At 36.1% G+C, this 19,142-nt stretch overlaps 2 protein-coding genes across 2 annotated transcripts in view; both read left to right on the top strand.

Moving 5' to 3' along the window:
- Hel89B (histone acetyltransferase 1) overlaps nt 1-19,142 on the top strand; it is a 55,598-nt gene that overhangs the window by 1,713 nt on the left and 34,743 nt on the right. Inside the window, exons 2-4 of the mRNA XM_090104971.1 lie at nt 7,372-7,416; nt 8,367-8,544; nt 18,964-19,030. Of these exons, the coding sequence (XP_089961097.1) occupies nt 7,406-7,416; nt 8,367-8,544; nt 18,964-19,030 (256 nt within the window). The 5' untranslated portion in view covers nt 7,372-7,405. The remainder of the gene's footprint in view (nt 1-7,371; nt 7,417-8,366; nt 8,545-18,963; nt 19,031-19,142) is intronic.
- LOC149906794 (uncharacterized) lies at nt 11,979-17,976 on the top strand. The gene is made up of 2 exons (XM_090104393.1): nt 11,979-13,053; nt 13,408-17,976. Exons 1-2 carry the CDS (start codon nt 12,757-12,759, stop codon nt 17,974-17,976), a joined length of 4,866 nt encoding a protein of 1,621 aa, XP_089960519.1. The 5' UTR covers nt 11,979-12,756.

The raw sequence follows: 19,142 nt of genomic DNA, 5'->3' as shown, positions 1-19,142 counted from the left end.
TCAAAGCGGCTCGACGGAACATAGTGGGGTTTTAGTCGGTAAGAATCCAACATAACCCACGGCTCCTTCCCCGGGGGCCGTGGGTATCTTTGGAAGATTTCCCCACTATAAAAAAAAGGTCTTCAAAATTTAAAACAAGTAGTTTGAGTACATATCAAGACAGAGTATAGATATTACTAAAAAGGCAAAGGCACCCTTGATGATGTTCACAAGAGAATTGAGAATTCATAATCTAGGTATATCAATAGTTTCAAATTTTTGTAATACAAAAGAGAGGTGGATGTCAAAAAGGTCCATTGGCATTTTAGCTCTTACGAGAAAACAACTATTGCATTTGAAACTTTCACATTTATTATCTTCTGAGCTTAAAACTTACACCTTACATAAATTCTTAAGCATTTGGAACAAATGATTTAACAATTTAGCACTTGAGTTAAAATTGAGAAACGTGTTATGTCTGCTGACAATCAATACACGAACATCTGTAGTGATTATCCGTGTTACAAACAATGCATCACTTACGTTATTTGTGAAATACCAATTTAACATACTACAGACTTGCTAAGTTGCTACAGACAGAGAAACAGACAGAGAGAGTTACGCAGAGAGTTTCGCATGTACCTATATCTAACTAGCTTTCCGCTCGCGGCTTCGTCCGCGTTTTCAAAGAAAAATCCGCATAGTTCCCGTTTCCGTGGGATTTCCGGGATAAAACCTATCCTATGTGTTAATCCAAGTTACCCTCTATATGTGTGCTAAATTTCATTGTAATCGGTTCAGTAGTATTTGCGTGAAAGAGTAACAAACACACACACATCCTCACAAACTTTCGCATTTATAATATTAAGTAGGATCTACTAACATCCTATAGGATTACAGATACTCCATCTGAATACGAAGCTTCTATTAGAGAGCAGATAGCAATCAACTATTGTCGCAGGTTAAGTGGGATCAATGGTAAATTTAATTTGATCAGATTGAAGCACGACTTTGCCGAATTCAGCAGTGCCTATACAGTGTAGGCATAGACATAATTGCATAGAAACTTCGCAGAGCGAATCTAAAAAAGAACTGAGAAAGATTGTACCCTATGATATTATAAGCCCAATGAAACCAAGAATAGAAGAATAGATGGAAACCCAAGAGTCCAAATTATTTGTGAACTAGCGGTAAATAAAGCTTTCGAAACTTCCAGTTAAAAATAAAAATAATGAATCTGTTTTAAAATTGTTACCGACGAGACTTAATTAAGGATTACGATGAGCATTGTACGGTTTACCATAAAAAGTGGCTTATACTGTGCATTTATTCTATTATACTTATAACTTATTCAGTCGTAATTATTTATTCAGCCTGCGTCCGTACTTGACTGTCTCTCGAGCATTATAAGAATCGCATTCCATAGCGTTGCATCTGCTGCTTATACCACATTTGGTAATGTCCACGGCATAGAGCACTTCCTCTCCTTCCCGTATTTAAATTCTGTCATTCCTCTGTATCAAGTTAGCTTCAATGTGCATACATATAATAACTACTGGTGAAGCTGCTTTCTAACCTAAATATTGACAAGGTTCTTTAAAAATAAAAATAGGTGCAAAATCATCACGGTATGATTCGACCCAAAGTAGGCAAAACTTCCGATCAAATGATTATGGTATTTTCAATTTTGTTTACGTTTTATTCAGAATTTTACAAATGTTAACTAATGTCTTTTAAAATAATGTGGCTTTCAAGTAAGTTAGTTTTCGAGTTTATCCGTTACATAGATACCTGTAAACTTTCCTATATAAATTTTGGATAGAGATATACACATCAGTATACAATAGCTACAGAGCTGGTTGTTTGTACATGTTTATAAATAGTATCGATCAATGTTAAGCCCTGAATAGTCAGGCTCCATTTGAAATGTATAGACTTCGAACCAGGGTGTTTGGCCACGTATGCCTTAAGCAGCTCCAATAGTATCCAAACAGCTTTATCGTTGTGAAGTTTGCGCAAATAACGTCGCAATCGATTTGAAAAAATTCCATGGAATAATCTAGCTGGTGGACGATCATATTTTAAACCGTTGCCGCGTATTGTGGTAGTTACCCCTTTTGGTATCGTGTTCGTGGAATTTAAAGGAGATGGCTATCGATATCCAGATCTGATGGTTGTTTCGTTGGTACTGGTGGTTGTGAGGATCTGGTAATAGCAGGTGCATTCTTTTGTTGAAGATGAAGAAGACGAAAATGCGTGGAAGAGAATGAATGCTGGATGAACGTTAATAATTTGGGAGAGAAAAAGTTCCGTACATTATCGATTTTGAAAACTAAAGCATAACTGTTAGTTACCTTAATTGCACGCCTCATAAGCGAAGCGTTGAGGTGGGTACTACTGTCACTTCGCGCAAAACATCTGATTTTTCAAACTTAAAATGTCTTTATGTATCATACATTGCACTTGTAAGATAATACATACACACACATATTAAGAAAAAACACTATTTTTAACGTTCATGATATTTTTGATGTCATTTTTGTTATTTAAACTAGTTAAAAAACAGTTTAAAAAAGTTCTGTCTTGGACGTCCGTGTGTCTGTATGTGCGGATCCTTTTTCTTGTTAACACGATAGCGACCGAAATACTTTACTAATCGAGTCTTTTTTTTCTCTTACGCTTGAGTATGCTCAGGAATAGAACCCTTTCATTTTTCAGGGTCTGATTCGATGTGGTTTAATTGTTATTAAATAAACAATAATAATAATTATTAAATATTTATTAAAAAAAAATTATGAGGCGTGCACTTTTGGATTTTCCAAATTATTTTTGTTACTTATAATTGGTGTGTGTTTGAAATAGAAAAAAAGTACATCGAAGTAAATGTACAGTATCGAATTAATTCAATGCTCTTACTTCAAATTAGAACCTTCTCAATATTGAAATTATTTCCATTCCAGTACATTTCAAATAAGATCTTTACAGTTCTATAGAAAGTGAAGACGGTTTACGTTATGTGAATTTCTGAACTAAATTTAAGTAGTGCATTATAGTATATGCAGACTAGGGCTAATTACCGAACCAATAGTTATTGTATTTGTGTAAAGAATACATACCACAAAAAAGACGTGTGACACTCGGGGACTGCCGCGGTAAAGCTATTGCATAGGAGCGTTTTCAAAAAAAAGTGTACCATGCCTGAATTTATGGATAAATTTTAAATGTTGCATTTTTAATGAAATTTTGATTTAGAAATTTTAAATATACATCATAGTAAGTGAAATTGTATTTAATTTCTTGCAGAATTATTTGTTTTACGAGAAATCATCAAAATAAATTGGGACTGTGAAAAAAAGTGTCAGTTTTGCGACAGTCATTAATGCTCATGTAACTATTAACTACGAAGAAAGACGCAAAATATTTTGATTGTGTTACGAAGATTATAACATACATTATTTAAAAAATAGAAAATTGAAGTCGACAAATTAATAAAATTCCTATTAAACGAGCTTTAAGTTCTGTTTTGCCACAGCTGATGCCAAAGTAGCCGTTACTTTTACGATACTTAATACATTTCGATTAAAATCGGCAAAGTGGTTATTTTATTTCGGAACAGTAAAACCATTTTAAATATTGAAATCAAATTATTTGTGTCTCGTATAATAAAAAAATGTAAAAACTAAAATTTTTCTTGTCGCAAAACGGGGGACTGTCGCAAAACCGATAGACCATTTTTCATAAGGCTAGGTTTATATTGAATCCAATTAACATGGTTAAAATAAAACCGAGAATATGTTTACAAAAATTTTATTTAAGTCTCATAAAAAAAATACACCAACACATAGTTTGACACAGTATCAATTTTAGGGTAAAACTCAGAGTTACACTACCTACACCTTTTAACTTTCCATACATGTATCACATATTATGTATTCAGGGTATACCTGCTGACCAACGCATTCATTGCAATACCATTTTTTGCAAATTATACATGTCCTTTTTGGTCCCGAGATCAGTGAAACCTAAAAATATGAAAAAATTATAAAAATTATGAAGAATATTACAATGACAATCTAGACTTGGCTTTATGCTGCAGTTTTGCGACTTTTCTTGTCAGCCTATAGGTCACGAAGCAAAATGTTGCAAAACTGACGTGACGTTTTCTTTTCAGTTTTTAGTCAAAATTATATTCTGACGAAAAAATGTGCCTACACTGATTATCAAATGTAAATAACGGTTAATGAATATATTGCTCATCTTCTGAAAGTATTTAAACGATGTTTACTTCCCTGTATCAAGTAATAATATGTCTCAAACCAGACAGTAGAAATTGCAACGGCCGTTGCACTCACAAAACACTTCTGTTTTACTCGAACTGTATTTGAAAATAAGCTTTTTTAAATTAGCGGACGGTGAAAGTAAACGATAATTTTGCCATTTATAAAATTCAAATAGTAATCTAAAATTTGTAAGTGGCATTATTAGCCGTGATAAACCCGACATGTCCGGTCGGTACCACTTTTTAAGATATTTTTGGAAATCAAATTGCTTTTAAACGATTATAAGGCCTTAATTATGAACTACATGCGACGATTCGCAAATAAATGTACTTTTAGATGACACTAAAACTTATGGTACCTTGGTATAAAACTTTTTAGAATCGCTTCTCTAACATCGAAGAACTTGGATGGGGACACGCCAAAAACTGACACTTTAGTTTTAAAAATGATTATTTAAAAAATAGTACGCAATGTTTCCGTGAATTAATTGTTTGCATTTATCAAATTATGATGTATTTAATACTTTTCAAGCATTATATAATTAGCCATCATATAAATTTTACTTGTTATTCGACTTGAAACACAGGGGACAGGCCGAAAGTGAGGGGTACACTTTTTTTTGAAAACGCTCATAGCATGCCTTCAAGCCACACCTCCGAGCCCGTCGGAGTGGGGAGCGTGCGGTTTTTTCGTTACGGAATTTCTCGATTCGGTCCCCGCGCTCAAGGCCTGCGATAGAAGCTATGCAATAGCTTAAAAATATATACCGGCCGAATTGAGAACCTCTTCCTTTTTTAAAGTCGGTTAAAAATGTCACATATATCAAGACAAAGATCGAAGTGGATCGGAGACAATCAATACGCACTTGGAACGCATTTGAAGGTCTTAGCACTCTTTACTGAATAGTACACAACTTTTCTTATCTAGATCAAAAGAATTGAATTAATTATATCAATTGATTCGAATATGCTTGGAATAGTTTGTAGAGCCGTCATGTCTACGTCGAAGAAATAATTGTTGATTGTGAGGGTAGATAGTATACTTGTTCTCTATCTATAACGATTCAGTGTCCGACGTCCGTATCATAACGCCCTTGATCGTGGCACGTGCGGCTTCTGTAAATTTTAAGAGGATAACAATCAATCTATTACGATCGTGTTTATTTGAGAATCCTTTTGCATTATTTCGTTCTTCCTTTCTTCTTTCTTACCGTGTATTACACTAGTATTATTTTAATATATGTAGATAGAATACAGATATCTATAGGTACCTAATAGATATATACAGCAGACAGGTGAGACAGGTACAAGTATGTACATGCATTAATCATAAAACACTCGACAACATTAAAATCACGTTATTTTTACGAAAGTTAACAAACAACGTACAATACGCGAGATGCAGAGATTGGCGGCAATAAAATAGCAAAGAAAGTGTGTCAATCGCTATCAGAGCCTGGCTCGGCGAAATGTGCAAATACAGTATCCCTACTAATCTTAATACTATTATAAAGGCGAAAGTTTGTAAGTATGGATGTATGGATGTATGGATGTTTGTTACTCTTTCACGTAAAAACTACTGAACCGATTACAATGAAATTTAGCACACATATAGAGGGTAACTTGGATTAACACATAGGATAGGTTTTATCCCGGAAATCCCGCGGGAACGGGAACTATGCGGGTTTTCCTTTGAAAACGCGGGCGAAGCCGCGGGCGGAAATCTAGTGATGTTATAAATGTGAAAGTCTGTTTGGATGATCTTTGTTCTGGCTAAAATGCCGGCACATTAATGAATTTTAGTATGGAGATAAAGGACGTGACTGCTTTGGTCACAAAAACCAAAGTTGAAGGGGTGTAGACTGTAGATTAGATAAATTAGGAAAGGATAGTTAGCCCAATCATAGTCGGAAAGCTATTTGGTTTAACTAATATAAATTTATCATTAGGCATTAACGTATTCTATCTTAACTTCTCCGTGATATCTTGACTCGTATTATCTTGTCGTCCTTTGCTCCCAGCTCCGCTGATATTTATTATTGGAATTATATGCAAAAATTAATTAATTATTATGAGTATAGTTAGTCACTCATTTGATTTTTTTGTAAGTATAAAATAACCGCCACCCGTAAATATTTGTTTAGTCCTATTTTGATTTGTGAACAGTGCACAATTGTACATTATAGTGAAAATAAATAGTGTTATAGTGAGTGAAGTGTATTATTTTATCCCCTAACCTCCTACAATATAAATCGTTATCTTGATATTTTGCATAAAAGTTTCGCCATCCTTTAAAGCATTAATTATATATTGACTTCTCCGTGATATCTTGACTTGTATTATCTTTTCGTCCTTTGCTCCTCTGATATTTATTACCTACTAGCGGTCCGCCCCGGCTTCGCCCGTGGCATATGTTTACGTTTTCTCTACATAAGAACCATCCTCGTACTTCAAGGAATATAATAAAAAAAGAATTATCGAAATCGGTTCAGCCGTTCTCGAGTTATGCGCTTACCAACACATTTTGCGATTCATTTTTATATATAAGAAGATTTGTTGGTAGATCGAGCCTAGGATATGTCACCATATTTATTTACGTTGCGTACATGTTTTTGCGTTTCAAATGTGGTTATAATATTAGTAGGTATTATGTGAGAGAAATGGCGCAATATCAAAAGATAATTTGCATTTACATGCCATGTCATGATGAAATACTACAACTTACTTGTACTGACGGATTCCGCGTTTTCAAGACTAATTTAGCTTAAAACTTCAGCCTATATTCCCAACTAGCTGCTCCGATTCCTCGATAAATGGACTACATATCTAACAGTGAAAGAATTTTTCAAATCTGACCAGTAGTTCCCGAGACTAGCGCGTTCAAAGAAACAAACAAACTCTTCAGCTTTATAATATTATTAGTATAGATAACATAGTATGTTTCCCAATAAAAAAATAGGTTCGTGTGAATTTACTCCAATATTTATGAAAAAAGACTTGTTTATATGTAGTCATGTAATTAAAAGATATTGTAAAATGACGATGCAGATTTTTTTTTGCCTGATCCCCGAGTTAAAATGCTGAAAATATTTAATTGGATTATATTGTTTCAGGGAGAACAATAGAAGAGTTGCGCAAAACACCAGAATGACGTCCAGGTATTAAATCATCTTAATATGAATATAGTTAAATGCGTATCGAGATCTCGGAAACTTGTCCATCGTCGCCAAGAACCGGTTCTGGCTGTTATTTATTGTTAACTAAATATTTTACGTTGTTTTGTTTGGGCAAAAATGGACTACAACTTTCTTTCTGGTTCTTCTTTATTTTAAAAAAATTCTTGCAAATTTTGTCTGGAGGGTCTTTATTTATATAACTAATGTTCGTTCAAAATCGAAAGTGTTATGTTTTTAATTAATTTTATATAATAACTAGCTTTCCGCCCGCGGCTACGCCCGCGTTTTCAAAGAAAAACCCGTTCCCGTAGGATTTCCGGGATAAAACCTATCCTATGTCCTTTCTCGGGTATCAAAATATCTCTATACCAAATTTCATGCAAATTGGTTCAGTAGTTAAGGCGTGATTGAGTAACAGACAGACAGACAGAGTTACTTTCGCATTTATAATATTAGTATAGATTAAACTCATCAGCACATTGTTAATTGGCAATAAAAGTACAATGCTGAAGTCATTCTGCGTAATTGGATTCAATTTGTTCTATCGATTGATTAAGAGAAATGGTTCTATCTAGTGCTTAATTGATGCATTCGTTCATCATTTGTCTTTATCATGAACTAGTCTTAGCATTATTGTTTTTAAAATCATGTACATATTTATCACAACAAAACCCTCGACCCATAAATGAAGATTATTTATATACCTACTTCTTATTTTTAGAATATATTATGTATCAATGACTTTCTGTTTATTTTATGCAACATTAAAATTTATTTTCAACTTGAAATTATTTTTGCCGTATTCAAGTGCAGATCAAGGAAATTGTTTAAGTTTATTAATTCGAACCATTAATAGCCACTAATTACTGCAATGTTTTTCTTAGTATTATGACATCGTATATGTATATACTAAAAAGGATAATTAAAATTAGGTTAGACCGTCTGTTCGTGTTGCTGGAGGCGGGATCCGGGCCGGCGACCCGCCGCGCGGCGGCGCGACAGCTCGGCGAGGTCCAAAAGGCGCACCCTGAGGAACTCCACAGGTTGCTGGCCCGCCTGATGAAACACCTGCGCTCCCCGGCCTGGGAGACGAGGATAGCGGCCACACAAGTAGGGAAAAGGATAATTTTTATGGTTTTTGTTTATCTTTGTTGCGGAAATACGTGCTGATTTAATAGGTACCTTGTTAATTGCTTTTGGGGATTCGACATCTTAAAATTACGATGTGATTTTTTTTAATTGATAAGTGGTTTGATCTATTTATAGGTTACTCTCGCTTGTAAACTGTTTAAGATGTCAAATAATATAATATGTAGTTCGAACATAACCGACGACTTATGATTGTTGTATAACAAATATCTTTATAATTACATAACTATAATTCTGCATAATCTCGAGTGACTATTATCTTTCAGATAGTGTTATGTATAATCAAAAGCTTCAACGAAGATTATTTCTTCTGTAAATATAAATAAACAAAGGTCATAATGACCAATTTACGTAATTTAAAAAATTTAGAAGAGGTGATTTATGTGGGTGATTAAAATACGTAATCTCGCTGATCAACAATGGCACAGTGCCTGATATAATTAAAAATTTACGAGTTTAAAATAAAATTAAAGTATGCAGTGATATTATTTATATCATGTCATGATGAGATTGTTGATAATAATGTCTTACAAAAAATTTTACACTCGTCTTATAATACTTGCTAGTTTGACTTTGATCCAAAATATATTGAATAATGTATGTAAATTGTAAAGCTTTTTGCCGTAGCTTCACCCGCGTAGTCAAAGGAAAACCCGTATTGTTGCCGTTCCCGTGGATTTTCGGGATAAAAACTATTCTATGTTAATCCAACTTACCCTCTCTGTGTATGCCAAATTTCATCAAAATCGGTTGAGCAGCTTTTGCTTGAAGGAGAAACGAACAAAAATACAAACTTTCGCATTCGATTTTATATGTCTCCTATTAAAACTAAATTATCTGACCTCTCGATTCGCCGCCTAGGTAACATAGACATTATATTCATCAGTATAGATGTCGTAAGCTATGAATCAATTTGTGTGCAGCGAAGGATGAAACGCAGTTGTACAGTGCTTAAATTTCGATTAACACAAGTGATGATAGCCAAATGAATTTATGCAATGGGATTATAAATAGGTACATCGACATAATGCAGTTGCTTAACTTTAAGATAAACTCTGACGCTATCATTCCACCAAATAAACGGGGTACCTGATCATATCGTAGACTGGGTTATCTCTCTGACCTGATTACTACAGAACGTACGTTGATTATACTCTGTATGCACTTAAATGATATCGAAATATGCGGAGTTTAATGGTCTTGGAGTCTTGTGAAGCTGGGAATGCTACTTACGGGCTGGCCACGGACACCGGCGGCGCGACCGACGGCGCGACGGGCGGCGCGGCAAGTCGCGCGGCGCGGTAAGCATGCCACGGGCAGTTGCGTTCGCCGCCGCGACCAGTGTAGACGAGGAGACGAGATAGCTTTATCAAAGTTAGCTCGACGTTGTTTGGAGAGTAGCAGCTTTTTTGCTCAAGATTTAATGTTTGGAAGATATAGTGGAGTACACGAATTAAATAGAAATCGTGTTACAGACGGAGAATTCCACCAAAAATATGAAAAATATAGGCATGATGAAAAATTATGTTGCGGGTGGCTAGACTTCCAAATAGCTGGTCTAGCTAGAATTTCTACAATAAAAGCTTCCGTCTCCATTTTCGCGAAAAAAAAACAAACTATTTTAAATTAAGTTCGCTCCGGGAGTAGTCGCCGCGTCTGCCGCTCGACTCCGTGGCCTGCGCCGTAATAACTCATACATTTGTTTCGATCGCTAGTCGTGCCGCGCGATTCGCTCGGGGAAATTCGCCGGTCGTCTCGCTGGTCGCCGCTGCGCGTGGCATGCCCAGTACATTTCCATACATTTGATTCATTCGCAAGACGCGCCGCCAGTCGCGCCGCGCGAATTTTCGCTATAGCGAATTGTCCGTGGCCAGCACGTTAGTAATAAATTTAATGGACTTAACTATACTATTTACAGTTATTTTTACGTTTTGTTCAAATTTGATCTGGTTCATTTTATAATGACTACTTCTTCTCTTAATTAATGGCCCCACCCAATAGACAGGGACTCTGCCAATGTCCAGTATATATACATAGTATAAAACAAAGTCGCTTTCTCTGTCCCTATGTCCCTTTGCATGCTTAAATCTTTAAAATTACGCAACGGATTTTGATACGGTTTGTTTTAATAGATAGTGATTCAAGAGGAAGGTTTTAGTATATAATTTATTAGGTTTTAGACAAAGCGGGCGAAGCCGCGGGCGGTAAGCTAGTATGACTATAATTTACAGATTGTCAAATAATTTTTTTAAATGAAAAATACGTTCACATTTTGTTGTTGCTTATCATTTGCTTTTACTTTATCATCAATTAGGTCATAACTTTAATAATGCCCAATGTTATGATGTCATGGGGATGTCCCATTTTGTATTTTACCCGGTTCTTTTTAGATTTGACCTTATTTTATAGTTTGAAACAATTTCTTGTTGTTGCTATTAGTGTTAGTTAGTTTATTAGTCGGAATGTTTGCTAGCAATTAACTTCGAGACTGGAAATATCTTCTAAAGCTACTCCCATATTATTATCAAATTATTTTAAGTTGAAATCATAACAGCTATCCACTTGTGTCTTTATGGCGAGCATATAATGTGTCAATCCGTTGCTATTGCGTCTTCCAGTATCGAGACATATTTAGTTATTAATATACTGTTTTTACTAGAGATAGAGAGAGATGGAAGTCTTTAGAGGAGGCCTTTGTCGAAAGACAAACTGTTAACTATTGAAACCCATTGATAGAAAAAAAGTAATTGTTTAAGAAAATTGTAAATATTATTGTAAAAGATTAAAGTAAGACTAAAGTTGTAACTATTGTAAAATTTAACAGTAATAAAGGCTTATTTTATTTATTTATTTTATTTATTATACTGTTTTTACTACTGTTTCTTGATCATAGTAAAAGGTACTTCCTATTATAAATAGATCATATTACTTTTGCATTTCAATGTCAATTAGTTTGCGATCACCGCTCCCATTGGGGTGTGGCTCAGAAAGTAAATAGTTTTATCTAATTATGCTGACCTTACTCCTTAGATTGTTTTAAAGTTTAATTGTAGGTTAAGTTAATGAACATGGTTTATGCCAACTTCTATTTATTACGTTACTAGCTTTCCACCCGCGGCATCGCCCGCGTTTCAAAGAAAAACCCGCATAGTTCCCGTTTCCGTGGGATTTTCGGGATTAAACCTATCCTATGTGTTAATCCAAGTTACCCTCTATATGTGTGTCAAATTTAATTTTAATCGGTTCGGTAATATTTGCGTGAAATAATAACAAACATACATACACCTACATCCATCCTCACAAACTTTCACATTTATAATATTAGTAGGTGTTTAAGTTGCATAAGTAAATATGTTAAAGTACTAAGTTTAACATTAGATGGCGCCGCGCGCTCATTGAATGGCGCTATTGAAATTCTTTCTGAAAATTGTATAAGTGTTTTGTTGTCTTCATTAAAACGATCTTTGTGCACAATAATTTGTTTTATTTCCATTCACCTTGGTTAGAAAATTGTACATGGTCCTTCGAGCCGGATATAAGCAAAGAGTTGACAGTGCACTAGTACACCTCGTTTGCTAAGTGGAGCACACAATCTGGAGCGAAGGCCGAAGAGCGACCCCTGGTAACCTGGAAGATCCAAGGCACGGGAGGCTTTAGCTGAGCGGGAGGAGCACCCCCCGAGTCATCGAGCTGCCTACGTGAGGGAACAGTACATCAGAGCGGATCACCTCTTCGCACAGGATCGGTGTCAGTTGTCATCTGTCATCACTCATATATGACAAGAAGCCAGCCTAGGTGACGTATGAAGTTTGGCAGACTGGAGTCTGTCATTGAAGATCATTGACATTTGCTGTCATTGAAGATTATTGACATTTGCTGTCAAATGTCATCTGGAACACGATTGTGACGTTTTAAGTGTCAGTAAAAAAAAAAAAAAAGGAACAAAAAAAAAAACTTGAACTTGAACTTTGAACTCTATATTGTTGGTCAATTTAACTTAGAAAAAGTGAATCATTTGAAAACTTATATTCGTTTACGTGTTTGCATAAACTTAGAATAGTCGTAAAAAAGTGGAGTGACGGGAAACCTATGCCCAATTTATCACAAAGGTTATATGTGTGAAGCAATAATTTTGGATTGTAAGAAAATATTGTTAGAAACACTGTTATTAAAATGGCTGAAAACTATTTTAAATTGCAAGACGATCTTGCATCTAAAATTGTTAAGGGTAAAACTAATTTAAAGAAATCTCCGAAAGAACGTCTGACTCTGTCCTATTTAGAAACACGCTTAGAAAATTTAGAATCTCAATGGAATGAATTTCATAATACTCATAGAAAAATTGTATATGAAATGAAAAGAGAAGACTACCAACGAACAGAGTACAATAAAAGTGAAGTGTATGATACAGTTGAGGAGGAATATTTAAATTATAAAACATTATTAAAAGAACAAATAAGCGAGTTTAAGGTAAAATGTAATAATTTAAGTGTTAGTTCAAATTGTCAGGAACCAAGGAAGGTGTTTGTAAAATTGCCTGAAATTGCCTTGCCTTCATTTTCAGGGCAATATTCTGATTGGACTAATTATAAAGATCTATTTTTATCTCTTATACATAATAATTCATCGCTCGATGATGTTCAGCGACTACATTACTTGAAGGGTTCACTTACTGGCGAGGCTGCAAACCTTGTAAAATCTATCTGTGTCACAGCAGACAATTATAAAACTTGTTGGGATAGGTTGATGCTTAGGTATGACAACAAAAGGCTTATGGCAAATTCTATTATCAGAAAATTAATGAATCAAAAATCTTTGTCGCAGGAATCTGCCATGGCTATTCGACAGTTGTTGGACACTACTAGAGAGTGCTTACAATCTTTACAAAACATAGGAGTTGACTGCAGTTCATGGGATTTAATTCTCATTTATGTAATTTGCCAGAAACTCGATCCGGAATCTAGAAGTAAATGGGAGTCTAAGGTTAGTGAAACTTGTGAAGGGTTGCCTAAGTACAAGCAGTTGGAGGATTTTCTTGAAACTAGATTTAGGTCACTGGAGTATAAAGTGCCTGACAAAGGCCAAAATGTCGTACAGAATGCTTCAAAATTCTCTATGGGAACAACTATAGCGACTAGTCTATGCTTGTTCTGTTCTGAAAAACATAAGTTGGCTCATTGTAAGGCGTTTGCAAACGAAACTGTCGATGTGAGACGGCAGTTTGTGCAGACTCAACGATTATGCTTCAACTGTTTCAGTTCTGAACACTCTGCTTATGCATGTACAGTGTCCACTACATGCCGTGTATGTAAGAAACGTCATCATTCATTGTTACACCCTAAATTAACACAGGGCAGTAAGATGAATTCACATATGGAGACAGGTAAGGTTGTAGCTGTCGTGACTGAAGCTGCATCACCATCATCAGAAATAGATTCAGATTGCAACGAATCTTCTGATATAGTCACAAGTTGTGTTGCCACCTTTAGCAATACCGTGTTACTGGCTACTGCTTTGGTGAATGTCAGATCACAAAATTCAGATGGTTCAGCTACCATTTTGAGATCTTTGTTAGATCAAGGTTCACAGGCAACATTTATCACTGAATCGGCTGTTCAGTTGTTGGGCATTAAGAAGCTTAAGGAAACAATAAAAATCTCTGGTGTAGGTAACAGCAAATCAATTATATCTAAGGCATCAGTGAATATATGTCTTACATCATGTTATGATTCCAAATTTACATTGAATGTTAAGGCCCATGTTTTGGATAAGTTGACAACCTTGTTGCCAAACAATAAAATTGAGGTAATGGATACTTCTCAACTAGATTTGCCTAAATTAGAGCTAGCTGACCCTTCATTTAATATTCCAGGTGGCATTGATTTACTTCTAGGTGCAGAGGTTTATTGCAAAATCTTAATGCAAGGTTTACATCATGGTGTAGGTGGTAATTTTATAGCACAAAACACTAAATTTGGCTGGATTTTGTCTGGATTTATTGATAATTCCAATACAAACCAGCAAACTGAGAAGGGGGTTAATTGTCATACCATAACAATTAGTGAGCATAATGATGATGCTTTACTCAAGTTGTTTTGGGAACTAGAATCTGAACCCACACAACACATTAAGATGATGACTGAAGAAGAAAAGGCATGTGAAGAGCTATTTGCAGCTACCACAAACCGAGATGAAACAGGAAGGTATATAGTCAAACTTCCATTTAAGGATCATGACCCTGCTTCTAAGTATGGTGAAAGTGAAATCATTGCATATAGGCGTTTTTTAATGCTTGAGAAACGATTGTCTAATAACCCTGGCTTAAAGGAGGAGTATTGCAAGGTAATAAAGGAATACTTGGATATGGGTCACATGGAGTTATGTAAAAAGGGGGAGAAACAGGGTGCCATATACTTACCCCATCACGCGGTAATTCGAGAAGATAAAGACACTTCAAAGGTCAGGGTTGTATTTGACGCCTCATGCAAGGGATCAAATGGGGCATCCCTTAATAGTGATCTTATGGTAGGTCCTAATTTACAACCGGAATTGAGACATTTAGTAATGAGATGGCGCTGCTTCCCCATATCATTAGTTGCAGACATAGTTAAAATGTATCGCCAGGTTAAGGTGACGGACGAAGACGCTGATTACCAGCGTATTCTCTGGCGCGTGAACCCTGATGATCCGATTCAACATTTCCGGTTGCTACGGGTCACCTTTGGAACTTCATCGGCGCCTTACTTAGCCGTTCGTGCACTACAACAGGTAGCCCGAGATGAAGGGTCCAATTTCCCGGCGGCGGCGGAACGAGTTTTTACTGATTTTTTTGTCGACGATTTAATGACTGGTTGTCATACAGTGGAGGAGGGAATGCAAATTTATACGCAAATGACTAAATTGCTCAAGTGTGCAGGATTTCCTCTTCAAAAATGGTCCAGTAATAGTAAGGAACTTTTAAAGAACATCGGGAAGAGTGACGCTCCAAACCTCGAGATCAAGATTGACGAAATTACTAAGATTTTAGGAATAGCATGGAACAGAGAAATGGATAATTTCCATTTTAAGGTGAAGTTACCAACCCTGGGTAATAATTTGGTGACGAAACGACGAGTTATATCCGATATTGCTAAATTATTCGATCCTTTAGGCTGGATAGCACCGGTTGTAACGAAGGCTAAAATCTTTATTCAAAGGCTATGGCTGTCAGGTATAGATTGGGATACTCAATTGAGTCCCCAGTTACTAGAGGAATGGTTAAGTTTTAGAGAGGACTTAATCAATCTGGAGTCTTTCGTAATTCCTCGTTGGATGCAACTCAATAAGGGTGACTTGGTTTTGGAACTCCATGGCTTTTCAGATGCTTCCAACTTGGCGTATGCAGCCGTCGTTTATGCTAGAGTTGTTGATAAAAATAGAAATATTCATGTTCATCTCGTTACGTCTAAAACTCGTGTAGCACCGATAAAGCAGATTTCAATACCCCGCCTGGAATTGTGTGGGGCAGTCTTACTATCAAAATTGCTACACGAAGTAAGCAATGTATTGAATGTTTCAAAGAATAACATTCATGCTTGGACAGACTCAACCATTGTACTCGCATGGCTCAGTAGCCATCCAAGTAGATGGAAAACATTTGTTGCAAATAGGGTTTCTGATATTTTAACTTCAATGGACGGCAATCAATGGTCTCATGTTTCCAGCGAAGACAATCCTGCAGATAGCGCGTCGCGGGGTCTTCTGTCTAGTGAATTGGTTTGTAATGATCTCTGGAAAAAAGGACCCGATTATTTACACAAGTTTGAGATAAAATACAATAAAACCATTTTAAAGGATACTCACCTTGAAGAAAAACCATCAAACCGGAAGTGCAACCTAGTTGTTACTGACGATGATGATGCTGAAGAATTGCTTTCAAAGTTTTCTTCACTGAAAAAACTTACCCGGGTGATTGCATTCTGTCGAAGAACACTGCGTTGGAGAAAATCTGAGAAGAAGAATACACATCTAGTAAATAGGTTATCAGCGAGTGAAATAAAGGAGTCATTACGTACCTGCATAAAAATGTGCCAAAGAAAATATTTTACCGAGGAAATTCGGAGTTTGTCGTCTTCGCAGATGGTCCATCGGAAGAGCACGCTCATTTCGCTGGATCCGTATCTCGATGATCATCAAATTTTGAGAGTTGGTGGTCGTCTCAATAATTCTGTTTTCAATGAGGATATGAAACATCCAATCATAATTCCCCATAAATCGCATTTCACAAAATTACTTATTGACGAAGCTCATGTAAGCACATTGCACGGAGGTCCGCAGATAATGCTTAATTATTTGCGGTCCATGTATTGGATTATTGGTGCCAAGGGATTGGTTCGCCAGTTTGTAAGAAGATGTGTAACTTGCACGCGATATTCAAATCAAAATAATCAGCCAATGATGGGTCAATTACCGACAGTCAGAGTAACATCACATCGCCCATTCAGCAAAACGGGAGTGGATTATGCCGGTCCAATAGCCATAAGAGCTACAAAGGGAAGGGGTCATCATGCAACAAAGGGTTACATTTGTGTGTTCGTTTGCATGTCAACAAAGGCGGTACACTTAGAAGTGGTCAGTGACATGACGGCAGAGGCTTTCATAGCAGCCTTTAAAAGACTAGTTGCTAGGCGCGGGCATGTCACAGAAATGTGGAGCGACAATGGCACAACATTTGTGGGTGCAGCTCGACAACTCACTGAGTTATTCGACATCGAGAGCTCGATTGTTGCCACCGAAATCGCCGACTGGTTAGCGTCAAATGGAACGGATTGGCATTTCATTCCGCCTCATTCACCAAATTTCGGAGGATTGTGGGAGGCGGCTGTAAAGTCAATTAAATTCCATTTGGCCAGAATTGTGGGAAATGCCACACTGACATTCGAAGAGATGTCCACTACTCTCGCTCAAATTGAGGCATGCCTCAATTCAAGGCCTATTTCGCAGCTCACAAGTGACCCACAAGATCCCTGTCCGCTGACGCCAGGTCACTTTTTAGTAGGTGAGCCTCTTGTGTTGGTTCCAGACGACAATTATGAGAAGGCAAATGTCACTAATTTGAAGCGATGGCATCTCACACAAAGAATGACACAAACCTTCTGGCGCAGATGGACTGAGGAATACCTCACCCAACTGCAACAACGCTACAAATGGAGATGTCGTATTCCGGAACCGAATGTGGGAGATTTAGTTCTAATTAAGGAAGACGGATTACCTCCCGCTCGATGGCTGTATGGAGTGATCGTAGAGAAGCATCCTGGGCATGATGGGGTTACACGCGTTTGCAGCCTCAAATGTAAGGGCCACATTATCAAACGTCCTCTGTCCAAACTAATATTTATTCCAAATTCAGAGTGATTATATACAATTGTAACTTACCTTTCATATCCGTGATTTGCCTTTGCCTAAGTGAAAATAAACGCTGCACATTTTTTTTTGCACTAACAAATTTAAATCTAAAAGACAAATTAACTGTAACAAAATCATATTAAATAATTAAACGTAATAAATTATAGCAACAACAAAGTATTGAAATATTTTAGGCATTTTTGAAATACTAGTATGTATTATGGTTTAAGTTAAAATTGGCTTACTATGTAATGCTATAGCAATGCTAAATAATAAATTTATGTTTCTTTATAGATGTATACTTAATAATATTGTGTTACTGGTAAAGGGTTTAATGTATTACAACACATGTATTTTAATTGTCAATCAACATTAAGTTTTGTTTTATGGACTAGGTCCATGGGGGGCGGTATGTTTAAGTTGCATAAGTAAATATGTTAAAGTACTAAGTTTAACATTAGATGGCGCCACGCGCTCATTGAATGGCGCTATTGAAATTCTTTCTGAAAATTGTATAAGTGTTTTGTTGTCTTCATTAAAACGATCTTTGTGCACAATAATTTGTTTTATTTCCATTCACCTTGGTTAGAAAATTGTACAGTAGGATAGGAAAGGATTCATCAAATGCGTTATGTTATTCATATACATAAGAGACGTTGTATATCAGAGGTTACCTACTTTTATCTCCAGGCAGAATGTTATGATTTCAATCTAGTAGATAAAATTCTTAAATCATGACGATTGACGATGGGGCGGGTCGCTCATACAGAATTCTAGTACGACTGGACACTAAAATGCAACTAAAACATTTTTTACAAAACTCAAAGGGACAAATTAGAAGAATCAATAAATGCAATTGAAGAGTGAACACGTTAAAATCTATTTGAATACGAATAAGGCAAATAAAATAAGATTGTTTCCACGATAAATTAGTTACTGACAAATAGTAAAAGTAAATTGTTTAAAAAATTGAACGATGAATATTTTCTTCAACAGGCAGTGGAGGCAATTCTATCAAATGTCCCGGAATGGTGCCCCTCCTTCACCGGCACGGAAATCAAAGGTTGGTATCATTTTTCTTTATGATTTAAAAATCATTTCAAACTTACGGTTTTTTAGAATAATAAGTGCATGGTATTGGTAGTTTTAATTGCCAATTCTTGTTTCTTACCACC

The sequence above is a fragment of the Colias eurytheme genome, chromosome 8 (assembly GCF_061535395.1).
Source record: "Colias eurytheme isolate Ceu_HAF_F1 chromosome 8, ilColEury1 Martin Lab GWU primary, whole genome shotgun sequence".
Taxonomy (NCBI): domain Eukaryota; kingdom Metazoa; phylum Arthropoda; class Insecta; order Lepidoptera; family Pieridae; genus Colias; species Colias eurytheme.
This window is presented reverse-complemented; position numbering and strand designations above follow the sequence as displayed.

Bases quoted from the DNA above. Each gene is read 5' to 3' on its own strand.
- LOC149906794 (XM_090104393.1), top strand. From the start codon at position 12,757: ATGGCTGAAAACTATTTTAAATTGCAAGACGATCTTGCATCTAAAATT. The intron at 13,054-13,407 runs GTAAAATGTAAT...TCTTTGTCGCAG, and splicing joins AACAAATAAGCGAGTTTAAG to GAATCTGCCATGGCTATTCG.